Source organism: Takifugu flavidus, chromosome 4, assembly GCF_003711565.1.
Source record: "Takifugu flavidus isolate HTHZ2018 chromosome 4, ASM371156v2, whole genome shotgun sequence".
NCBI classification, from domain to species: Eukaryota; Metazoa; Chordata; class Actinopteri; order Tetraodontiformes; family Tetraodontidae; genus Takifugu; species Takifugu flavidus.
Genome location: NC_079523.1, coordinates 9,062,904 through 9,085,562, shown reverse-complemented (window position 1 = coordinate 9,085,562; position 22,659 = coordinate 9,062,904). Strand labels below are relative to the sequence as shown.

Here is a 22,659-nt window from a genome sequence, read left to right as displayed (position 1 = left end):
TTGCTATTGTGCCGTCACTCACCGACAATTCTGTAAAAAGATAAGGGTTAAAGGTCAGTGACCTGTCCACATCTGATTCTATAAAAGAAAGAACTTCAGCACAAAAAGGTCTAAAGATATAGTTTTCATTCTTGATTAAAATTACCTTGCGAATGATCAAGGAACCAAGGAACAGTGAACCACACATTCAGCAGCACAGGCTTTTTATTTCATCGGTCTGATCACCAGCATCAATTATGACATAATGTGATAGTTTTACCTTTAATTCACGATTCTTTTGACAGGTGGGAAATATGCACAACAAGCTTGTGAAAAAGAGCAGAACATGTACTAAAGCCATCGCAGCGCAGAAGAAGCCTCTATAAATGGGTCGGCTTTGGGATTCTTTTGGGCGGGAGGGGTTTGCACGCATGCTTGTGATGAGAATTTACAGCTGCATCCAGATGGAGGGAGAGCTTAAAACTGTTAGCGTGCTGCACATACACAGGATGTCCAACTGGATGTTTTGGAGGGACCATCAACATAGAGCTCAATCTGACCCCAAATACAGCCCTCGGCAGCATCATATCAGCTCACTCTCGACAAGAATCACAACAAATTAATGTAAAACTTCTAATAATCCCCCGCTAGAGACGTGGTTCTACTGATTAAAGCTAATGGAAAGACACAGAAATGAGGATGACACAATCAGCAAGCAACAGGCTTTTAGCATCGGGACTCCAGAGCAGCTCAGGCTCTGGTGCTGGAGGAATCAGGCAGCACGTATCTGATGGTGGGGACCTGATTGCAGACGTCTTCGTCTTCAGCAAACGAGGGGACCAGGTCCAGCACCTTCTTGTGAGGAGGGATATCTGCTTTGGTGGCCCTCTTCACCAACTCTGACACACTGTACAAACACAGGTGATGGTAGATTGAATATGCTTTCTCTTTCAGTTTTGCCTAATTTCTTGTTTCTTTCTTTTAAAAATCCTTAATAAAAGTCAACACAGTACATGGAGTACATAGAGAATTCAGTAATCACTTAAATCATAATCAGATTGAAGATTGATTCAATTTGACACGTCCCTTGATTTTTGTCTTGGTTTAGACATCCTAAATCTGTGACATTTCCAGCCTAAAACACTGAAAAAATGCTATTTTAAGTTTTTTATATTGTGAACTCAAATGATTTCTGCCTTATCTCTGCTCTAAAGCGCAGAGTTGCCCCTTTAGCGGCCCAAGGCAGGAAGCCTGGTGCAGGGGGGCTGCACAGGAAGTCAGCTCTGGAGTGGGCATTTGTCATTTGTCCACATGGCCAGCACTCAGCCTAATCTAACAGCAAACAGCAGGCTGCTCCCCAGAGACTCCGGCGTCCCAAACAGATGCCGCCGTCTTCAAAAGCGCCATTCATTTTGAAGAGCTCGCCGCGGGATTTAAGGAAAAGAATCAAAAGGAGGAGCAGCGGCTGGATGCCTGGCATCTGTCGAGGTCGAAACCCATTTATTCATTTCAACTCAGCATTTGTGTTGAGACATTTACAAGGATGTGATTCAGTCAAACACCCTGAGGCCCAAAAATGTGCTGCAGCAGCAAACACATCCCAACAGCTAATCAGCCGCAGGATAAAAAGTTTAATTTAACCGTTTAACTCCACCAAGACAAACACAGGGACACCTGAGCAGCAGCCTCCTCATTCGTCAAGCACTCACCAATGCATGAGTGTGTGTGTGTGTGTGTGTGTGTGTGTGTGTGTGTGTGTGTGTGTGTGTGTGTGTGTGTGTGTGTGTGAGAACAGGCCTTCGCCTCGCAGTCTCAGAGGAAACACTTCATCCTGCCATTAGCCTCTGAGCAAACAGAGGGAGGCTGCACCTTCGCAGTAGCCTCTCTGCATCATTGTCTGAGATGGACACACCTCTGTTTGAGCCTCTCCTCCTGTCCGGTGTACACCACGCTGGGTCCGTAGAAAAGGCCGCACAGGGTCAGGTCGTAGTGTTCCTGCAGGAACGTCATTAACGAAGGAGAGAGAACGTCACCACGATATGATAAAAACAGAAAACAAAAACATCAGCTCCTCATGAAGGCCTTCTTCCTCTCCTTTCAGTAAGAAGCTATAATCTGGCCAGGCTGCAAAAGCCAAAACATTTATTTATTTCATATTTCATGGAGTAGAAAAATGCATGCATGATTATTCAGTAGTTTATTTATGCCATTTCCACCATTGAATACAACTTTAACCCACTGGTCATTTTCTTTAAATGACTTCGGTTTAATTATTTTTCTATGATTTGTGTTATTATGTATAGTGTCTGTTATTGTTGAGTTGCTGTCCTCAGTCTTCTAATTATCTGCATGCATGTATACAAGGTGAGTGCAAAGAAAAATGAAGTCAAATTCCTCTCGTGTGTGCACATACCTGGCCAAATAAACCTGATTTTGAGCACTTTGTATTTCAAGTATGATGAGAGGAGGAATAGGGGAGACCAAGACACTCACACCCAATAAACCGACCAAAATGTCAGAGACAATTTGGTGTTACACAACGGCACCGGTGGAGTGGTGAATGGTGGGCGTGAAGTGGTCACTCCTGTCTACAAAGAGGACTGTGTGCAGCAGAGGAAGGTGAGCCACGCATAAAATATGCATCCAGCAGCAGTGGAGACGAATACAGTGCGTGTGCCTGTGTGTGTGCGCGCATGCGTGTGTGTGCGTGTGTGGTCTTCCATGCTGGGAGGAATAAGGGGGCCGTACCTTGATGTAAATAATCAGATCTCCCAAGGTCATTTCCCGCTGACCGCCACGTCTGCCCTCTACGAGGAAGTCATCCCACAGGGTGTATTCCTTCCCCGCGACCTGTCGATAGATATCACACACACACACACACACACACACACACACACAGACACACACAAAGCTGAGCGGACAGAGGGACCAGATATTTCATCACCGCGTTAAAGCGCAGCTGAGACTGATCAGCAGCAGCCGGAAAGTTGTAGGACAGAACCCCAACAAGCGGCAGTGAGGTCAAGAAGGTGCTTCCTCATATGGTGATGTGACCTCTCTTCAAGTTCCAACACATTCAAAAACACACACTGGGTCACGTAGTAGATTTGGCCGCTGATTACAGTAATGTGGAGAAAAGATACAGGTATGTGTGGCTGGAAGCAGGGACATAACGAGGTGGGAAGACACATTGTTCTTGAGTCTTTCACCTGAGTGAAACGGTCCTGCAGCATTTATGCAAGGATGCAACCTAGCAGCACTTCATCCTGTTGAGTTTCAATGCTGAATAATAGCCGTGATCACTCTTTACGTTCTGCAAATCTCCATCACCCTGGTGTACGAGCCTTTATATCGTCCCCGTTGCTGCAACGCTGACACGCCTGCTGCAATTCATTAGTCCTGGGGGGGTCAACCTTTGACCCCTGGACGAATCTTTCATCGCCTGGCGTCCTGCTCCAGCCAAATGCTGCTGTTCCACCTGAAATAAGGTGAACGGTGATTGAATGAAGTCACAGTGTCAGGTGACCGCGTCTGCACAGTCTGAGGCCAAAGAGATCAAAACTTGGCTCCGGCGGTGAATACCAAGATCCCCGGCTAAACCTGGGTCCAATTATCTCTGCTTTAGCAACCAAGGGGAACTTTTTCGATGAGACCTCAGAACTCCTCTAACACGTTTGTTTTTTGGGGGGGTTATGGAGAGACCCAAAGCAATTTTACGGCAAGGTGTCCAGATCCTTTTGTGGCAACTTGGTCTCTCCCCTGGTCATGTGACCTTCTTTCATGTTTTTCCAGAACAGATTATCACTACAGCATGAAACCTTCTCCTGATGGAAGATAAGTTGGGCCTAAAGTGCAGGAATGGCGCAGGAATGTTGAAATCACCCAGTGGTCTTTGAGGACCGTCGTCAGCCTCTCCCTGCAGCAGATTTGACACCATGCGAAGCAGGCGCGCATGCTATTTCTGCCCCCGCACCCTCCTATCTGGAGCACAACTGTGGTAGGAAACTGAAGCTGATCAACCAGCCCATCCTTCCCCCGTGTGCGGTGACGTCAGCTATTCAGCGGAATAGGGTAAAAGGAAGAAAGAAACCAAGAATGCTGGAAAGAAAACGACAGCTGGGAACAATTAGAACTAGTTCCCCACCAGAACAACTACAGTGCGCGTTTTGTCATGGACCTCCTCCACCAAAACGCCTCTAATGAAACCGTTCTCTCTGCAGAGGCAGAAGAAAGTTGCTTCACGCTCGCAGCACGACTGAGGCCAGTGAGCAGAGTGGAAATGTGTCAGCAATCACCTGTATATTTCTCCCATGCTGTATTCACAGGGAGCCTTTTGAAGGAGACACAATAATGTGTGTAAAATGGTTGTGATGGAAACAGCTCATTTATCTTTGCTTCGTGTTCTCTTATACTAACGAATGCTGTTTTATTCCCCATATATGAAAGACGTCCCTATTTGCTGTGGATCATGGCTCATCTGGTTTCTCAAACCACTGCAGTTTTTGCATGTAATCAAGTCCAGACTCCGAGATGATCTCTGCTTATATAATGGAACTCATATAAATACTGGATGAAATCAGTTTTGCTTGACAGAAAGTCCAGTTTTACCAGCTGTAAACCACCAGAACCCGCCGGGCTCTTCCTGTCATAACCTGCATTTAATGGCTGAGGTGGAATCTGCAGGAGACCCGCAGGAGACGTGGACGCCAGCGGTTTCTCCGACCGAGTGCGACATCACAAGATGAGGATGAGATGAACGACCGCTTCATGGGCCGGCCCCATAAAAGCCGCGGCGGAGAGGACAATGAGGTTTCCACTGCCTGGAGTTGGAGCCCGGCCAGAGCGCCCTCGCGCTGTCAACACGTCGCACTCTGGGATATAAATGATGCTTTGAACTTCCCCATAAACATGACATAGCTGCTCTTTGCAGAACAATAAAGAAAATAATGACATTTCAACTAGTTCAACGGCTTCTCGTTCCTGCTACCATCACCTGAATGTCAGCTCCATTTAGAAGCACCATATTAATAACGTGGTCGTGTTTGCTTTTATAAGCCGTTTCGGCTTTTCTAATTCACCTGCACCGATTCCCCAACACGCTTTTCTAGGACAGGATGTGGTTGCCAGAATCACCTCACACTAAAAACCCAATAAACTGAGAACCCTGTTTCAGCACATTCACTGGATTTCATAATATTTCATCTCTGTCATCTGCATTTTTTCTTTACTCAGATGTAAAAGTATAAAATGCATCAAATATACATGCACAAAGACATCGGGGGATTGGGAGGTGCGTGAGTCCCATTTCTCAAAATCAAATAAATGATTGTATATAGATAAACGCGTTATGCTGATAACACGGTCGCTTAAACCATCTGATAACTCCAGAAATCCGACGACCTCTCTGGTGTGGCAGTAAACACTGAACCTGATGACAATCTGTCCATCAGCGCGTGGCCTCAGCATGACTCAACATCTGCCAAAACATCAGGCCGCATCTTGTTGACAGGAACCCTGCGGAGCGCCCCCGCTCCTCCAGGATGTAAACAAGAACCTCCAGGAAAAACGGTGCATTAATCTCGCGCATGGTCACACGATCCGTCCTTTGGGATCCTTTAACTTCGAGGTCACAGAACTTCCAGCATCCGCCCTCTGTTTAATTTTGGGAGCTTTCAAAGTCCGACAATATCCAGCAAATCAACTTTATCAAACCGAGTGCAGATCAGAAAAGTTCCAACTGTTAAGGTCTGCAGTTTTGTTTTGTTTGCTAATATTTATGCTCTGAATACGATCAAACTATGATAATAAGTGCTGCTAATGGAGCCTAAAAATATCCACGTCTGACTGCAGATATGGGTGAGGACGTGGGAACGCACCGGGGCAGAGGAAGTTCTGATAAGGACGGAGAAGAAGTCCGGTTGTGAGCGCCTTCGGGACCGTTGCACAGGTCGGTGCGTGGGGTGCGCAGTCAAAACGGGAGTTTTGACCCTTGCAGACAATGGACAGACTTTCAGAGACAGGAAGAAAACCTCGATAAGTCCTCCTCCCCTCAGAATGATAGGATGAGGTGGATCCAGGCCAGAATCCCAGCAGCAAAAACATTTTTAGAGCCGTAACTTATCGACAGGAAAACCCCTTTTCTCTGGTTTTAAAAGTGCAAGGCTTTGCCTGGATCATCCACTGCCTCTGACAGGAACAACAGCGGAGGATCAATCCCCTCATCATCCAGCCAGCATTAATGCACTTTCCTTTACGTCACACGGAGGCTGGAGAGCGGTGCACGCGGAACACGGACGGACGAATGCTGGCAGCTGTAAATGGTGGAAAATTAAAGCACAGCAGTTTGACTGGGATCCTGCACAGACGAGTCTGGCTTCTCAGTTTTCTTCTTTCTTTCCTCCATATTGAAAGCCCGAGGCGAGCGTTTTCTTTGATGAGCCGTCAGAAATCATCACAACGGTGAACAACGTTGCAAAATAAACAGTGGTTCATTTCAGGGGAAATGTACGTGGGAGTCTGTTTAAAGGCCTGGAGGAGTGCTGAAAGGCTTTGTGGCTGCAGTGAGCGATGGTGTGTGTTCAGAGGACGAGCCAACACAGCCTGCTAGCTGCTACAAACACAACATAATCAATCACAAGAGTCCGCAGTCATACTGCAAACAAGTGAGAGCCTGTAAGTTAAGTGTGATATGAGGATTCTCTGTTTCTGAGCAGACTGGCCATCCAGAACACCGACTCCACTGTCATGTAAAATTCCCCTATTGTGGAATTGGGAGTGTCAGATGCTACCTGATCGCTATTGATCTGCGCCCTCTGCGGGCCCAAAAGAAGAAACAGATGGTGCAGACCTCCAACTGTTCACACCAGCCCACAGAGGACAACAGTGAAAGCCTGTCTGACTCCTCGGGGACGCCAAAAAAAGTAAAATATTAAAGGTGAAGCAGGAGATTCAGTGGACTGAGGTTGAGTTAGTAGTAAGTAGATTCAGTATTGATATTTGACCTCATGTGACTCAACTATCAAACCCTTTTCTCCAGTTTGTCATGAAAGGTTGTGGTCTGTTACTGGTGCAGGGTGGAGGAGGAGGAGGGGGAGGAGGAGGAGGGGGGGGGAGCCCCCGGTGCTGCAGCTTTTCTCAGGAAAGTGCCGAGTTTGACGGGCGGCCTAAAAGCTGCCCGTTCCTTTTGAAAAGCAGCCATTGACGTGTAAAACAACAAACACAATCTCAATGCGATTGTCTTTCAAATGAGAAGATAACAGCGCCCCACCTGACTGAAAATGACCCACAGCATAAGGACTGAGTCAATAAAAGGCTCCTCTTACAAATGGGCCGCTGACACGCTGGAGCCTGCACGGACACGTGGACGGCAAATGTCTCACCGGCAGACCTGTAAAGTCCCGAAGCCAAGATGCTTCATCCAAATGCTGCAGTTTGATGCCTCTGGTGGAGCCGGGCTGAAATGAAGAATCGTGATGTGTATGGCCGCTATGTGCACGAGTGTGTCTCCATAAAGGATGGGGGTCGTCCACATAGTAACAGCGTTGGAAATAAACTGGAAGCCCCACGTCAATGGGAGCACGGACCCGTGTTACAACACAAATGGACTCTTCCTCTCTGTTACTTAATCCCTGCTTGCCGCATTGATTCGATTTGCTTTTAATCGATGAAAATGCGGTTTAGTTGCGTGGTGAAATACAGCCTGGAATGTGTTGGGCTCTGGAGGAAGGTATTGATAGGTGGAAAGCTTTATTTATTACACGGCTGTCCCGAAGCAGTGGCAGATATCGCGATGCTTTGTTAGGGATTTATGTATGATGTATTTGCTGTGGACTTTATATCCTTGCAGATTTGAATGCATGAGCACAATTTTGTGGTTTTTGAACACGTCTGGGCCGCCACCTAAGCTAACTGCAAATTAGCATTACAGCACAAAGGGTTGTGGTTAAAGGTAAGTGAGCTTCATTAAACTCATTTTTCAGGCTTTAGTTCTATAGAACTGATGATGGGGTCCCAGGTATTTAACCTCTAGCGGGGACAAGCAGAATTAATTCAGTTAATAAAGTTTGTATTTGCATTTTGTTTGCTTTGACTAAAAATGCAATATATTATGCATATAAAGTATAAATACAGGTCTCATCTGTTGTCCAATAAAAGCTTTAAATGAAGAGTTTTCTCTGAGCTTGTACAAACTAAATGTTCTCTGTTTATAGCTTGCTCAGTATCCGAGGTGGTCATTGGTGTCACTTCATGAGTGCTTGAGTGCATCAGTAATGCCTCATAATGGCGCTGTTGGTGATTTTGGTTATTAGCATACAGAGACACAGACACGCAAACGGTCTTCCTATAGTCTACGCTTCCTTCACAGTAGTCGTATCCAAACACTCAATCATTTAGACTGATTTAAATTTGCTCTCTCACAATCAGTGGCCCAAAAAAAATACAGTTTCAAATTCTGCAGGTGCTGGTTGACAAGGTCACCAGGTCAATGGATAACACAACTGGTTATCAGGAGACAGGATCAAATATTTTCACACTTTATCAAAGTTGTTCTGGTCTTCACAACCCACAAATGAAGAAAAAGAACGGAAGAAACGTGCAGACGGACCCAGACGACTCCAAAACACAAGGTCAGCCACGCAATAAAACCAATAAAAACAGCCTCCTGGACCACAACAGAAGGCACAAGCGGTCTACGTTGATCACAGAATAGTCATTAGCCCATGAGCACTATTCAGGCCTGGGGCTTAAGTTACAAGCTGCACAATGTGGCTCCACGCCGCTGCTCCCAGAGGAGCACTGAGGACTGCGGATCAGGTTCACCTTTTCTTCTTTGCTTCTGCGGCCCAGAGAAGAGAACACTGATTTAACCACATGTGAGGCAAATCTTCCTGCACATTGTTCTCTTTCTCTCTGCAGGGCCGATGTTCGCGCGACAGATGTGTGACCTGTAATTATACACATGTAAGAGCTCAAACCGCATATCGGGTGGCTGCAGATGGTTCTGCAACAAATTGTACATCCGCCTGCAAATGCACGACAAGTCAGAGCCAAAAGTGAGTCAACAAAAAAACCAGGCCGGCGGGGATGGACATAAAAGTCCTGCCTGCACCAGTGACATCACACGGAGCTGGCTGGGAAATCTGGTTTCAATACACGGGCTTCCTGCGATGGCAGGAAATAGCCTTCATTTTTGCAGGCAATTAACAAAGAGGCAGTGTGAGCGCTGACCTCGGCGTGGCTTCTCTGAGAGACCAGCCTCCAACACTGCTTATTCAATTAGTGACTGAAGGCCGAGCTGGACGCAGCAGAGTTAAAAAACAGGGTGGAGGAAGTGTTCACAGACATGGAGGAGGGGGGATTTTCGTGGAAGGCAACCAGCAGGCAGCCCAGAGGTGAACTGCTGTCTTCTAGCCCAGGAAATACTTTGATTCAGCTAAATGCAGTGTTGTGAGCCTCGGCTCACGGCGGCATGCACGTGCAGGTGCACGCGTTGCAGCTACTCGCTCGGCTCATCGCATAAAGACGGGGGACGAGGCACGTCTGCATGTGATTCACTCAGCTTGGCTCGTAAGATCAAGCCATTTTCCCAGCAACCCTCGTACCCTCACGCTAGCTTAAAATGACCTTGAACATTTGTCCTGTCTACTTGATGGAGGACACAAAAATGCTCTGTAACTTTAAAGAAACGTACGCGTTGATATACTGCGTGTGGGTCGATTGTGACAACCAACCGCTGCAGCTTGTTAATATCCACTGACAGCAATCGGATTATAACATTAGTCTGTCATTGAAGAGAAGACACGTTTTTTTGTGAGCGTCTTCTCTGGGGGGGGGGCAGGATTTTCTGTGGACTTAGAAACCTTGTCAGGAGTGACAAGATGCTGACAGCAGCTGTGTAACTGGGGCGATCTGTCTTCTGCATTTGTGCACGTTTCTGATCACTTTACAATTTTCTTTTAGCCGTGCGAGCCGAGCAGGCTCTTGTGGAAAAGCCATCGGCCTTGGCCCCCCCCCAAGACTGAAAAAACATAAACACGCGGAGAAAAACGATAGCAGAGGGCTGCAGGATCGCTCAGACAAGGACGGCCTCTCTGTGTTTACATATTTCTGGTTTCGTACAGAGGACAGCAGCGGCGGGGGAAAGCCGCAGGGACTTCCTATTTTGGAAACCAGCTGCTTTAAAGCAACAGTCTTTGGTGGCGGTGGTGGTTCTGATGGTGGGTGGTGGGTGCGGACGAGCGACCCTCCACTTATAAAACACCTTTTGCAAAAATCTCATATTTTCACTTAGCTAAGGTTGCATTCCAAACATCTGGCGGCGGCGTGACGGTTGGAGGTGAACGTCGCTGGGACCAAGGGCGAGTTGTGAGCGCGGTTACTTGATAGGAGTGAACTGGGACTGATCTCGCGGGGAGAGCGCTTCAAGTCGTTTCGCAAGTAAACGGAGATCTTGATAGTGCATGTCTGATCAGGGATATTTAACAGCTGCACGTCTGCAGCCGCCTCAACGGCCGGCTAATAAAACCCTTCGCCATCTCAGGGAGATTAGGGAGATAAGGCCGTATCCTTTTGATACAGCAATCACCGGCTCTTAAAAATCTATTTCAAACCTTTTTGGGTTGACAGTAAGTTCTGTTCGTTAGTGATCTATTCGCGGTGTCGTTATTTTCATGACATCTTTTATCTTTTTTGAGTCCCCAAATGTGCAATAAACTTATATAAGCCTGTGGAATGGTCCGCATCAGTCCCAGTATTCTGTTTCCACAGGTCCAAAACTCGTCTATGTGATGGAATATACAGAGATTTCCTCACTCCCCCCACGCATCCGAGTGGTTTAATCTGTCCCAGGGGACCATTTCATGGGCAAACATGAAGGTCTGAGTGTGTAATAGAGTGTTAGTGCTCCTGCAGCTGAACGCTCCTCACCGCCTCCGGGCTGTCTGTCTATAACATGATCCTGATCTAACGTAAACTCCCCCAAAAAATATGATGATTTCCTTCTCTTTGGTTTCCGTTTTGCCCAGAGATTCCGGATAAAACAGGAATGCCTTTGGACAAAGAAACAGATAACCTTAAAGTAAAACAGGATTTTCTACAAGGTGCCACAGACAAATTTCCACCAGGAAGACTAAACAGTGAAATGTTTTCTTTGGCACAGGCAGGATCTCCTTCATCCCACTCCCATCTCCCATCCCTGTTTCCTCCATCCACTGACGGGGAGCTGCAATATTCACAAACTCCCGAACACTGACCCTTAACCCCAGACGAGCCTCGTCTCTCTGATGCTGCCCCGTCATTGCGGAGCTGATGTAGCTGTGAGTCTGGGAAGCCAGATGACAGCCCGTCCCTCTAAAACGCTCCAGACGTCTTAAAGCTTTGACCTCTGAACGCAATCCTGCAATCAATTACTGCCTGTGCCCAAGGTTCTGATCTTCTTGGGTCATTCTGGGGCTCAGGTCACCGGACCATAGTCAGAATGGAAAGCAAAGGGAATTTCTGGCTCTTCCTGTAGGGACCGTGAGAACACATTTAGTTGTCAGGAAACGAGCATTTCAGGAGCTTTAAAATGCACAGAGAGGTGCAGCTGCCTCCTTCCACCCTTTCGCCTCTATCGCAGCTGCGGCGTTTTCGCCTTGTAACCGAAGCCGAAACCAGACCTCCACTGTCTCAGAGCTGCCTGTCGGTGCACCCTCACGTCTCAGGAGACAGAGTTACCGCTCCCGCTGACCCCCGCTGACCCCTGTCTGTCAGGGACCCGGCACTCAGCACGAGACGCTCTTCCTTAACCAGACTTTCAAGACTGAGCATGAGATGCTAGAGAAAACTACCCTCTTCAGACGGCTGTTTCTCCAGCAAAGAGGTCCTTTATGTTGCCGAATCTGCAAAAAAAGCTGCCTTGATTTGACTGGAAATCCTCTCCTGACCTGAAATAGAGCCTTATATTTGAATCTGGCAAGTAGCCAGTTTGTGTTTACGTTTCAAAGCTCGGCTGATACTGCGTAAAGGCCTGAGTGTGACCTCGCAAATCTGCTGTGGCAGCCTCAAAGGTTCACGTGGATTTAGTGCTGAAACAAGTCCGTCTTTAGAGCATGAGCTCCTGTCCGTGCGCTTTGAATTACAGGTGCTTCAAATTCACTTAATTTCTGCAAACAAAGACGCAGACGTACGCACGTTTGTGCCCTAACTCACGCTGAAATACCCCGGGGATTAAACGGGCTAAAGACTTGGCTTAGGTGCAAAAAGAGTGATAGCCGTCGGTGGTTTGATTCTGAGAGCACTCATTCATGACTTAATACTCTCCAAGCACCGAGGAACAGGCAGATTTATTTCAAAAGGAGGTTTAAATTGCGAGTTCATATACAGTATTATCCCGTCGGGGTGTGTAATGCGTCCCGCGTGTCGGGGGCTGAACTCACCGTGAATCTTTGCGCTCTCCTCGGCTGCATCCAAACAAAGTACTGGGTGCTCAGGGAGAAATAAGAGGTGCTGTAAGAGCTGATGTCCCGGTGACCCTGCACCAGTTTATACAGCTCCAGACACATCAGGCCTGCCACGGCAGCAGTGGTGGTGGCGATGGCCGGGATGATCTCTCCAGCGATGAGCTTACTCTGAAGAAGCAGGCAGAGAAGCTAATGTTAGCGTCGCTACTTTTGACTAAATACCAGCCCTCCCCCACAATGTTAGTTAAGGTATAAGACTCCTAGCATCATAATAGATAGCATTTAAAAGTGCTTCAGCAGTTGACTTAGCAACAATAGGAAATCTAAACGGCGACGAGGACTCTCAATAATGCACCCATGCAGTCACAACAGAGACCCAGAGCCGCCGTCTGCCATCAAGGACTTTTTCTTTGCATTGTTTACGAACTGTTTACCGCTGAGTCCTGATTAGATTGCGCATACTCAGTCTTCCATGAAGACGCTCTAGCGTAATCTGCATGAGCACGTCTCGTTCTGCTGAATGAAAATACCGATGAATCGCTTCATGTACACAGTGACAGGATCAGAGCTGCGCTACAGGATAGTTATTAGTATTGACACTTTTTCTCAATGTAATATACAGTAATATTCTCCCCAGACAAGATGCAACATGGAGCAGTGCACAATAACCCTCTTGTGTCCCCCTTTGCTCAGCAGTATCCACCCCCCCTCCCCAAATCCTCTGTTTGTCTTGGCTGTATGTGTGTGTGTGTGTGTGTGTGTGTGTGTATCAGCGGCTGCTACAGGCCCTAGCTCAGGTGTCACCTCCCAGGCGACAGGTAAAGTGCTGTGATTAGTTCTGCTGCGGCAACAATGGGTGAGGGGGGGGCTGTTTTTGTGGCTTCGGGGCAGGTGCGTGCAGAAAAGACTAAAAACACGCCCCCGGGGGAGAAGCAGCGCCTCCGCTCTGCTTTGCTGCTTCTCACCTCGCCTGTGCCTCTTTGATGACAACAGCGTACAGGTATTTGATGTGGTGCGAGGGTAAAAGTGATAACCTTGTGACGATCGGCTGGGGTGATCTCGTAGTTTTCCGCTCTCAGGTTGGAGGCAGCAACAATGTAGTCCATGTGGAGGTCGTCATCCTGTATAGGGGACACTACATTAGCTCACTAACAGTCGAACACGTCGTATCCACGCAACATGACATTGTGAATATGCCCGCTTGCTGCTTTGAACTGGAATATGCGTCACTTCTCCCGAGTGCAGCCTGAATGGAGGTGATGGACACGTCCGGTGAGGTCATGCCTCCGCTCCTGCGGCACAACAAAGGCTTGGAACGGTGACTGTCACACACGGGCGGCTGTAGGGGCTGCGGGGAAGCCTCCAGCCAGCAACCCGATGCACCTACAACCCTCCTACGCACATTCCATCCATCCATCCACAGAAGGATGTCAGCGAAAAGGATGAGAAGGGGGAGCAACGCAGAACCGAAGGGGCCTCGATCGTGAAATGAGATATGCGCACGGCTTACCTCATGCAAACTTTATTATGACTCCCCCGGAGTTAATGAACATTTTAGTTGCACCTCGTTCAGACTGTCTGGGATTATTTTCACAGCCCTCCCCGAGCCGCTGCATCTGCACCCCCCCGGTAGCACACGCCTGAAGCAAAGGCGCACCTTCAGCTCACAGCCCTGCTCAACCACATCAGTGGCGCAGCTTTAATGTCAGCTCTCCCAGCCAAACACTCCCCGGGTCAGGCGCCAGAACACCTTTCACCATCGTCAGGGAGGAACCTTTCATTACGATATGTGTTTCTCATGATGATAAATTCCCACTCATGGTGCGTCTGAACAGGAAACTCCCAACTGTGTTACACTTTCGCTGGTCAGCTAATGACACACTGATATGGGGGAATTTCTGAGAACAGCCAATAACTGTTAGACCAGTATTTTATTATTTGATGACAGGGGAGATATGCGCCCTCATAAACTGCTGCAGAAGTGGGAAACTTTTATTTTGAAATTATCGTATGAGCTACTCGCCTGGAATTTTCTTTTGAAAACATTTGAAATAAACAAAATCTAAACCTTTAAAACGTATATCCTGACCCTGCTGGGTAGTAACAGTCAACACAAGTGCGTCTGGTTCCACATGGAGGTGCACAGATCCGGGTCAGTGAGGAACCACAGATGGGGGGGGTGATTAGGAGGGGTCTGAAAGCACCAATAGATCCGAGCGCAGCTCCCTGCTAACACTCAGCCGCCAGACTGTCTGTGGTTCCTGCAGCGTGTGCAGCAGATGTCTCCCAGCACACTTGCTTTACCTTCTCAAAGTCAGCGGGGTACATCTGCCGGGCGGAGGCTCTCGCAGAGGCCGAAGACAACCACCCTTTCAACTCCTCGAGTCGGACTTTTTCTGGCGCAAACACACAGAGAGGAGAGAAACTTTAGACTTAAGTGAGATGGACAAAGACTGACTTAAAAAGTGCAACAGGTTACTCACCAGACTCATCACACTCTTTTGCCTCCTCCATCTCCTTGTCAGTGAGATGAATCCTCACGGAGGATTTGACAGCGAACGGCGGCACGGCGACGTTACTTAACACTTGTCTGATAGAAACGCGGTCTCGTGTCCCTTTGATTCCATAGATTTGTGCGCACAGATTAGCAGCCGCCACCACGTAATCCATATGGGTTGTCTAAAACAGAGGAGTACGTCATCTACAGCACTTCAGAAGTGTTTAAAAGCTGAAAAACCTTTCCAACTAACTGGTCCTTGAAGTTGCATTTCAGGAAAGGTTTCGTACAATAGTTTATATTCGAGGTTAAGATTGAATACAGTGGAGACTGGCGAATGTAAAGAGGGGGAGAAAAAGGGGGTCAGTTTGGTTCAGCTCAGATAGGCTTTACGGCCAGCGTGAGGAAGAGCCTCATTTGGGTCAGATAAAGGAAGAATGCGTGTGGCCATTGCCAAATACTGGAGCGTCTTTGTGTCCTTCCTGTCCACCGATTTTGGGGAGCGTGCCAGGATGGTGGAATACGCTACTCACGTTGTCCGGGTCAAAGGTCAGCGGGTGAGGGCATCTTTTGGATTCAGACCAGAAGGGCAAACCGCTATCAGTCACCTTATGAGAAGCAGAAACATCGACATTTTATTCCCAACAGGACAAACAGAGGCAACAATGATACTGCAGACACTATAAAAAATGCAAGACTGTTTAATTTTCTTCTATTTACTGGCTGAGCATATGGCCTGCTCAGTTCCTGCAGCCCCGTCAGGCTAAACTTGTTATCAGCTGAGTGGAGACAACACAATTTGTACGTCTGATAAAGGAACAAAGGGACCTGGGGGCCTCTGATGTGACCAAATGGGCCACGTGCTGCACAGAGAGACGTTCCTACCTGCCGGTGACTCTTTTCACAGCAATGAAGCCAAAAGGCATCAACAAAACTCTCCTTTTCACAGTCAGGACACATTAAAGGACACAGTGGAGACACTAAAAACAAGCGACGGCTTGTGTGAGCATTTATTAAATCGTGATTTCTTTAGACTTTATCAAACTGTTTTACTTTAGAAGTGCTTAAATCCATTGTCGGGAGTTAGTTAGACACTAGACACACAGCTTAAGTGCTAATTTAGTCCCTTTATTCTTTAATGTCTGTGAAGAATTAATGGACAAAAGAGCCTCCCGCAATGCTTTTGGGTCAGCTCCAACCATTGTTGAACGTGCCAAGGTGCAGAACCCACATCCAACGCCTAATTTAGTTCCATGTGGAGGGTCACACCAATAAAAGAAGTTGATATCTGTCATGCTGTTTGGTTTGTTAACCGTCATCGGCTGCCTTATCGTGTTCCCCCCAGAAAGGTTGTGGTTGAAAATGACTTTCCGAGAAGACAATGAAAACCCAACATGCAGGTACCTGGGACAAACAGAACAATGAAGGGGAAAGGAGGAAGTAAAAGATTCCAGTCGTAACGGTCATCACGGTATATTATTAGAAAATGCTCATTTAATGGCACAAAATACAGAAATGGAATTGTTGTGTAATAACACTTACGCAAGGCCCTATTTTACATGTAATAAAACACAAGAGGGAAAAAATCATGCTGGCCAGACTGAGGTTTGGGTTTAGTGAGGGTCTGTTTGGGTTGACACTGATCCGTGCCCCTCAAGGTGTGACAGCAACATGTGACATCAGTCTGTCTGCATGCTTCAGCAGATTACAAACCCTCAGAGGTGTTCAGAGATATTATCAACAGCAGCCTTCGCTGGTTCGGATTTCAGCCTAGGAGCCCAGTGACAACATGGTCGCGCGTACATCACGGAGAGCAACGACAATCGATCGCAATACAAAACTCTCACTGGTGCAACAGCGCCCCCCTGTGGTCGCGCGGCGATAGTGGCTTTTACCTCTTCAGAAGGAAAAAAGTGCAGCAGCTGGCGGATTTCATTGTTGAACAGCGTCTCCCACTCGAGGCGGGCCCAGGTCACACAGTCCTCCCAGCTCGTTGGACGTTTCCCTCCGGCTTCCCTGTCCTCCAGGCAGTTCCACACACCCTCAAGGACCTCCAGGGCCTCAGCGTCCCCTTGGCGTAGAGTCCGATCAACAAACTCTGCATCGCTGTAGGGGGAAAAAGCAGGTATCACCTAATGATCCATCATCAGTAATATTGTTTTGTTTTTTTAGATAACATCTGAACTGGGAGGATGGAAACACAGAGTCCTGGAATAGTTGGTAATAATAGTGACTCAGGAGGGGGGAGATTCCACTGACTGTGGCCTGACAGTCAGTGTGAGTTTAGCAAGCTCTGCTGGTAAGTGCAACTCAACATTACAGGTCTGGGCATTACTAGTGCATCATGTGACAACCCTTGAGTCCTCTATGTGGTTATACCTTTACATGTCTAAACAAGAATGTTTTGAGTCATAACTCCACACGGAGCAACAGGGGTGGGAGGATAACACAACAAACTGTGACCATCCTTTTCCATAACCTCATTAATCAAGACCGAAACTCGCTGGCCGGTGATGCGCAGCTGGAATAGCTCATAAAATGTCCTGGAACTGCACAACAGTGCTGTTATTTCAAAACAACACCAGTGGAGCAACATGGGCCATTTCTACCGTAGTCATGATTTCTGCTCCTGTCTCACGGCACAAGAAAGACCCTAAGAGTCGTACAATGAGAGGGCTTAAAATAAACAGAGGCGTCATCTGGAAACGTGGCTGGATTAGGAGGGCTCCGATCCTAAAAGATCCAGACAGAGCTGGATCTGAGAGGCTCAGTCGGTCGTCTGCTGCTGCATTAAAATTGGATGCATTAGTGACGATAATCCCACGTGTGTTCAATCTGTTTGAAATGCTGAGGTGCTGCAGGGCTTGGTAGGCTTTCCTCGCCTCTAGCGCACTAGCTGCCAAAGCATAGGATTTCTTGTTTATGACACAAATAACGAGCTCGCAGCACTTCATTAGTTTTTGTGGGGTGGCAGGAGCGCAGCAAACGTGGAGAGCAGCAGCCGTTACAGCCCCAGCGGGCTGGCAGCACACTGGTGAGGCTCATGTCTCCTGTCTGTGGGAAAAGGTGAAACAAATCAGAGGGTAGTGATCCATCTTACCTGATGAAGAGGTTCAGGCTTTCAGGTCTATGTTTAAAATGGCCTTCAAACTGGTCTCGGGCCCACTGCGAGGATGACAACGTGTGCTTAATGTAAAGAAAACTGCAGCGTCTAATGTGTCTCACGCTGTCTGCTGTCTTATCCAGGGGTCTCACTACAGTTAGACCACTTGTTGCTTGTTAACATTCTTTATTGGCATACTTTTGTTTCTTAGGTGCTACATAAATGATGCTATCACTTTGCTGCCGCACATTGCTGTACTTAATGCTAACTGCTAATTAGCAGATGTTAACACAGTCCTGCTGGACAAAGTTTATACAATTTGTCTACAAGGACATCAGGACGGCAGAACTCACTGAAAAATGAAATGCTGCCTTTAGGCTGGGTTGACAGTACCTGCAGTGTGTGCTCTATACGGTAGGGGAAGTTCTTCAGGGTGCACATTGGGATGGTTTTAGTAGGACTTTTTGTATCCTTCCCATAGGATTCGGTTATGTGAGGCACCACCACCAGAGTGTGACCATGGTTTCCCTCGGTGCCGCCTTCCAGCATGGGTTTCTGGTACTGGACGCACTGTCCATCGAGGTAGGCTCCTGGGCCGCACATACAAAGTAAAACACTGTTTAATTACACCACTGTGACAAGCTTCGGGTGGAAAAGAGAAGTTAGTGTAATAGTTAGTGCCCTGACTGGCTTCGGTGTTATCGAGGGCTGCAGCCACCCCGTCGAGTCCCATGAAGAAGTCATAATTGTAAACGGCTTCACTCTCGGGATCCAGGCGGTTCTGGTGATCGGTGATGTTCATCTGGGGGTTCATCTCTCGCACCGCTTTAGCAGCAATCTTTGATTTGGATTTCTGGTCATGTGGACAAAACACAGTGTTGGACACTGTCCCTGGGAAATGGCGTGTGGTTAAAATCCAAATCTAAAAGTAGTGGATGTAATGTTGGATGCTAAGATGTTTTCTTCAGCTTTATAGAAGACACGTGTTTTTCAGGGGGGAAAAAAATTATTTGTGTGTGTATACGCTTCTCACCCCAATATCCTGAGACCTGAACAGGAACTGTCGGTTCAGATTGGATTTTTCAATGAAGTCCATGTCCGTCACAGTGACGAGCCCGCCTCCACCAGCGCCGAGTCCAATCAGTGCAAAGTTTTTAAGGAGCTCGCAGCCAATTGCCCCAGCTCCAACCTGGGGAGATAAAAAGGGCATCAAAGCACAAGAATAATATTTATTTAAAAAATAATTTTGAGACTATTTCAAATGAGATCTGTGTTCTTTACTATGTCCCCCCCCCACACACACACAATAACACATTTAAAGTAAAGACAGGAAGGGGTTTGGCCCTGTCCATCAGCTTTTTCCTGCCACATGTGCCTTCATTGGCACCGTGGGAGTCAAAGCGCCATCGTTGCTGCCTTCAGCTCCAGAGGGCGCCCCCTGTTGGTCGAACACCAAACCTGGCCTCACCAGGAAATACTTCTGTCCCGCCAGCTTCTCCTGGAATGCAGAGCCAAACACAGCAGTCTGCCCATCATACCTGGTCCCTCTCTGTCAGGAAGGAAGCAAAATGTCAGGCTGAGCCGAGGCTTCAAAGGTGATCTGGTTAGAAATGGAACCATCGGCTCGTACTGTTGAACCCGAGTGCTCGGCCAGCTGCGTCCTATTTTCAGGAAGGCACTCGAGTGCGTCAAAATACAGCCACTGCTTCAGAGGTTTGAACTTTCTGCTGCACGCCTGCGGGGAAACAAAAACAGCTGCAGAACGCTGCAAGATGGAGCGATGGAGACGACGCGGTCGGGTTCTGACCCACCTTGATAACCTCGTGAGCCGCGAGCCCACCGATGAAGGCGTTCATGGGGGCCAGCTCACCCCGGGCCGTGTAGGCCAGGTTCCTCACAGCAACTTCATCCAGCCGTTCCAAACCTGCCACCGCGTTTAGCTCCCTCACCATGGCAACCAGCACCTCAGCGTCTGCCTGTGAAGGAGGGATCGATGGACTTTGTTGTTAATAGCTGGCAGCTGTCCCGACTGCTGTGTTCTGGATCTGCACTGACGTCATTGTGAGGGAGCGGGAGCCGGCCTTGGGACTTGACGAAGCCGTGCAGGGCCTGGAAGGCCAGGTGCAGGGTCTTGTGCCTGTCAGTCCTTCCAACTCCATACATTACCAGCAGCTTACTTTCCAGCAGAGCTTCTCTCAGCGGCTTCTGCAACCCAGACCGTTCTTTGGTAAATGAAGGGAGAGCAGCCCCGAGTTGGATTATGATGAAACGTTACTTCTTACAAATTTGTCAGGTTCAACTGTGGCCACGCCGCCACATTTGTACTCAGAAAAGTCTGACGTGTCGCAAATGCTGAAGGAGCAGGGGCCTGTGGAGGATGTGGGGGGAAGTGTTAGCTTCTAGCACGAGCTGAGGAGGCTTCCATCCACTCCAAACACTCACTCAGGTATTTGATTGCCATGGGGCCCGCGCTGTTGAGCTCCGTCATGCCCTGGACCTCAGAGAAGGAAACCACAGCGCCGTCTGAAAGTCCGTGTGGGCATTCGCCTGCGCAGAGCACCACTCCAGGATTCTCCTGCCACAGATCCACAATGACGGGTTTTGGTTTCTTTGAGAATATGCTGTCATATAGGAGCTGGTGTGTTAAATCCGCCGCCACAGGCTGCACTGGGGTTTGCTACCTTTGAGATGTTTTGCACGATCACTGATTCAGGCGTCTCTTTGTCCTCCAAGACCTCAAACTCCTCCCCAAAGTCACAGAATAACTGACTGAAAATAAATCACAGGCTCCTCTTTGTTTTTTATATATATAAAGTACATTCAGTCAGATTTCTGACATTCTCCACTCACCCGAAGAGCCCTTTGGTGTCGGCTACCACCAACTGGATTCCGTGTGCGTGACAGAAGTCACCAAACCCCTTCTGATCGTCCAGCGAGGAGTCAGTGAGGACAACCACCTTCCAAAAAAGGAGGACAAGTCCATTTGAGCAGCATTATTCTGAAAGGCAAAGAACTCCGCTGAGTCCCGAACCCACCTGGAACTGCAGAAGCAGGTCGTGGTCCAGTGGTCCCATGTGAGCCGACACCCGTACACGTGGGTTCAAATCGCACAGCTGTTGGATGCAACACATGGCTCGGTTCTGGCCAAGATGGGACTCTTTCAGGAAGAACTGACATGAACATGAAGTTAGGAATGAATCGGGCTTATTTAGTCTAATGTATGTATTAACTTTCACATTCCAGACAGTCCCATTTAGTATTTACTAAAGGAATCTCCTTAAACTATCACAGAATATTTCTGGGGTCATTGGGTGCAGTAACGTTTAGTGTCACTGTATCAGATGCAAAGGGGAAAGTTTAAAGTTCATCTTTCTGTTGAGTCATCCAGACAGCGTGCATGCACCCCACAACATTTGTTCCGCCTCCTTCAGCGTAGCCACAGGCTTCAAACATGTTCTGTACATTAACGAACCATCATTTCTAACGTGTAATCATCTCTAAAAATAGCGACACCACAGCCTACCTGGGAGGACAGGTCTGTCCACATTGTGTTGCTTTGGTCCTGGACAGTCACTGACTTCACCCCTGACAGAATCACATTCTTGGCTATTTCCACTCCGAGCCCACCCATTCCTGCAACCAAGACGCTCGCTGTGCCCATCCGGTGCATCCCATCATGGCCCAGAACATACCTACAGACATGGGAGAGGAGGTTTAGCCGTCTCTGTTGGCAGCGACCCCTCATTACGAACGGTGACTTACAGCTGCCTGGAGTAGAAGCCTTCATCTATTTCTACCGACATGCTGTCCGTATCCTAGAGGATGAGGTGACCACTTCAGTATCTGTGAAACTGGAGAAGAAGAAAAGTCTGTAAAAATCTGTCGGCTCGCCAAACGGGCAACTCGTTGAGTTGAAAGTCTCAAATTTTCACTTTCGTTTCATGGTTAATGACGCGTCATGTATAATCCGACCACTAGAGGGCGACGTAGGAGCAGCCTGAAATCTCCATCATTTTACTGTCATGAGTGTCGAGTTTAGGTTGTTAATGAATGGGATTTGATTAAATAGCTGAGGCGTTATCTTAGTGGTGCTTTGAAAAACATGCTTTCCATGTTTCCAAAGAAGCAACAGCCTCTCTATATTGCTTATTGATTTTTTTTGTCTGAGACAATTACTGCGCATTTATATCAACTGTATGTATATTTATGAGCTGATTAACTTTTACCCAAAGTCAATAAGCCAGTAAGTTGAACTGTCAGGACCATTTTTAGGCATGTTTAGAGGATAGTTTGGGCATTTTTACAGTCATAATGTTAGGAGTCCCCAGTGTTTTCCCTCTCCCCCTCCCCTTCTGTGTCTTGTCTGTGTTTCCCTTGTCTGTCTATTCTCAGGCTGGGTGGAGCGGCTCCCAGACTCTCCCCCGTTGGACGATCGACACACACCTGAGACTGATCTTCAGCCAACCTGCCTCCTGCTTTTAAACCCCGGTGTACTTTCCAATCATCACCAATTCGTTGTTAACCCCCTGTGTTACAGCCTGGCTCGTTAAACTCTATGTGCAAGTTTGTTTCCTTGTTCCAGTTTCCTGTCGAAACTGATTATCCGTCTCTCCTGCAGATCACCTTTGGGATGCCTGCTG

General features: G+C 47.8%; 1 protein-coding gene across 3 annotated transcripts; it reads right to left on the bottom strand.

Annotated features, from left to right (window-relative positions):
- Positions 1-186: 186 nt before the first annotated feature.
- Positions 187-21,949, bottom strand: uba7 (ubiquitin-like modifier activating enzyme 7). 3 transcript variants are annotated; one of them, XM_057031675.1, is made up of 24 exons: positions 21,782-21,948; positions 21,543-21,711; positions 21,055-21,189; positions 20,870-20,976; positions 20,701-20,788; positions 20,462-20,594; positions 20,302-20,387; positions 20,075-20,224; positions 19,831-19,995; positions 19,650-19,754; positions 19,488-19,568; positions 19,053-19,208; positions 18,707-18,872; positions 18,413-18,609; positions 18,017-18,081; positions 16,812-17,022; positions 15,450-15,524; positions 14,903-15,098; positions 14,724-14,815; positions 13,454-13,540; positions 12,396-12,587; positions 2,728-2,829; positions 1,892-1,974; positions 187-886 (listed from the first exon to the last, which is right to left on the bottom strand). In XM_057031675.1, exons 1-24 carry the CDS (start codon positions 21,820-21,822, stop codon positions 730-732), a joined length of 3,039 nt encoding a protein of 1,012 aa, XP_056887655.1. In that variant the 5' UTR covers positions 21,823-21,948; the 3' UTR covers positions 187-729. The 3 variants fall into 3 exon arrangements, with proteins under 3 accessions (XP_056887655.1, XP_056887656.1, XP_056887657.1); XM_057031676.1 differs by lacking the exons at positions 187-886; positions 1,892-1,974; positions 2,728-2,829 and adding an exon at positions 2,886-3,457 and having other exon boundaries at positions 21,782-21,949; XM_057031677.1 differs by lacking the exons at positions 187-886; positions 1,892-1,974; positions 2,728-2,829 and adding an exon at positions 7,096-8,924 and having other exon boundaries at positions 21,782-21,949.
- Positions 21,950-22,659: the final 710 nt, after the last annotated feature.

Coding starts and splice junctions, on each gene's coding strand:
- uba7 (XM_057031675.1), bottom strand. CDS start 21,822: ATGTCGGTAGAAATAGATGAAGGCTTCTACTCCAGGCAGCT. Junction 20,225..20,301: donor CAGTTGAACCTGACAAATTT/GTAAGAAGTAAC, acceptor TCTGGGTTGCAG/AAGCCGCTGAGAGAAGCTCT. Junction 17,023..18,016: donor AGCCTGAACCTCTTCATCAG/GTAAGATGGATC, acceptor TTCCCCCTACAG/CGATGCAGAGTTTGTTGATC.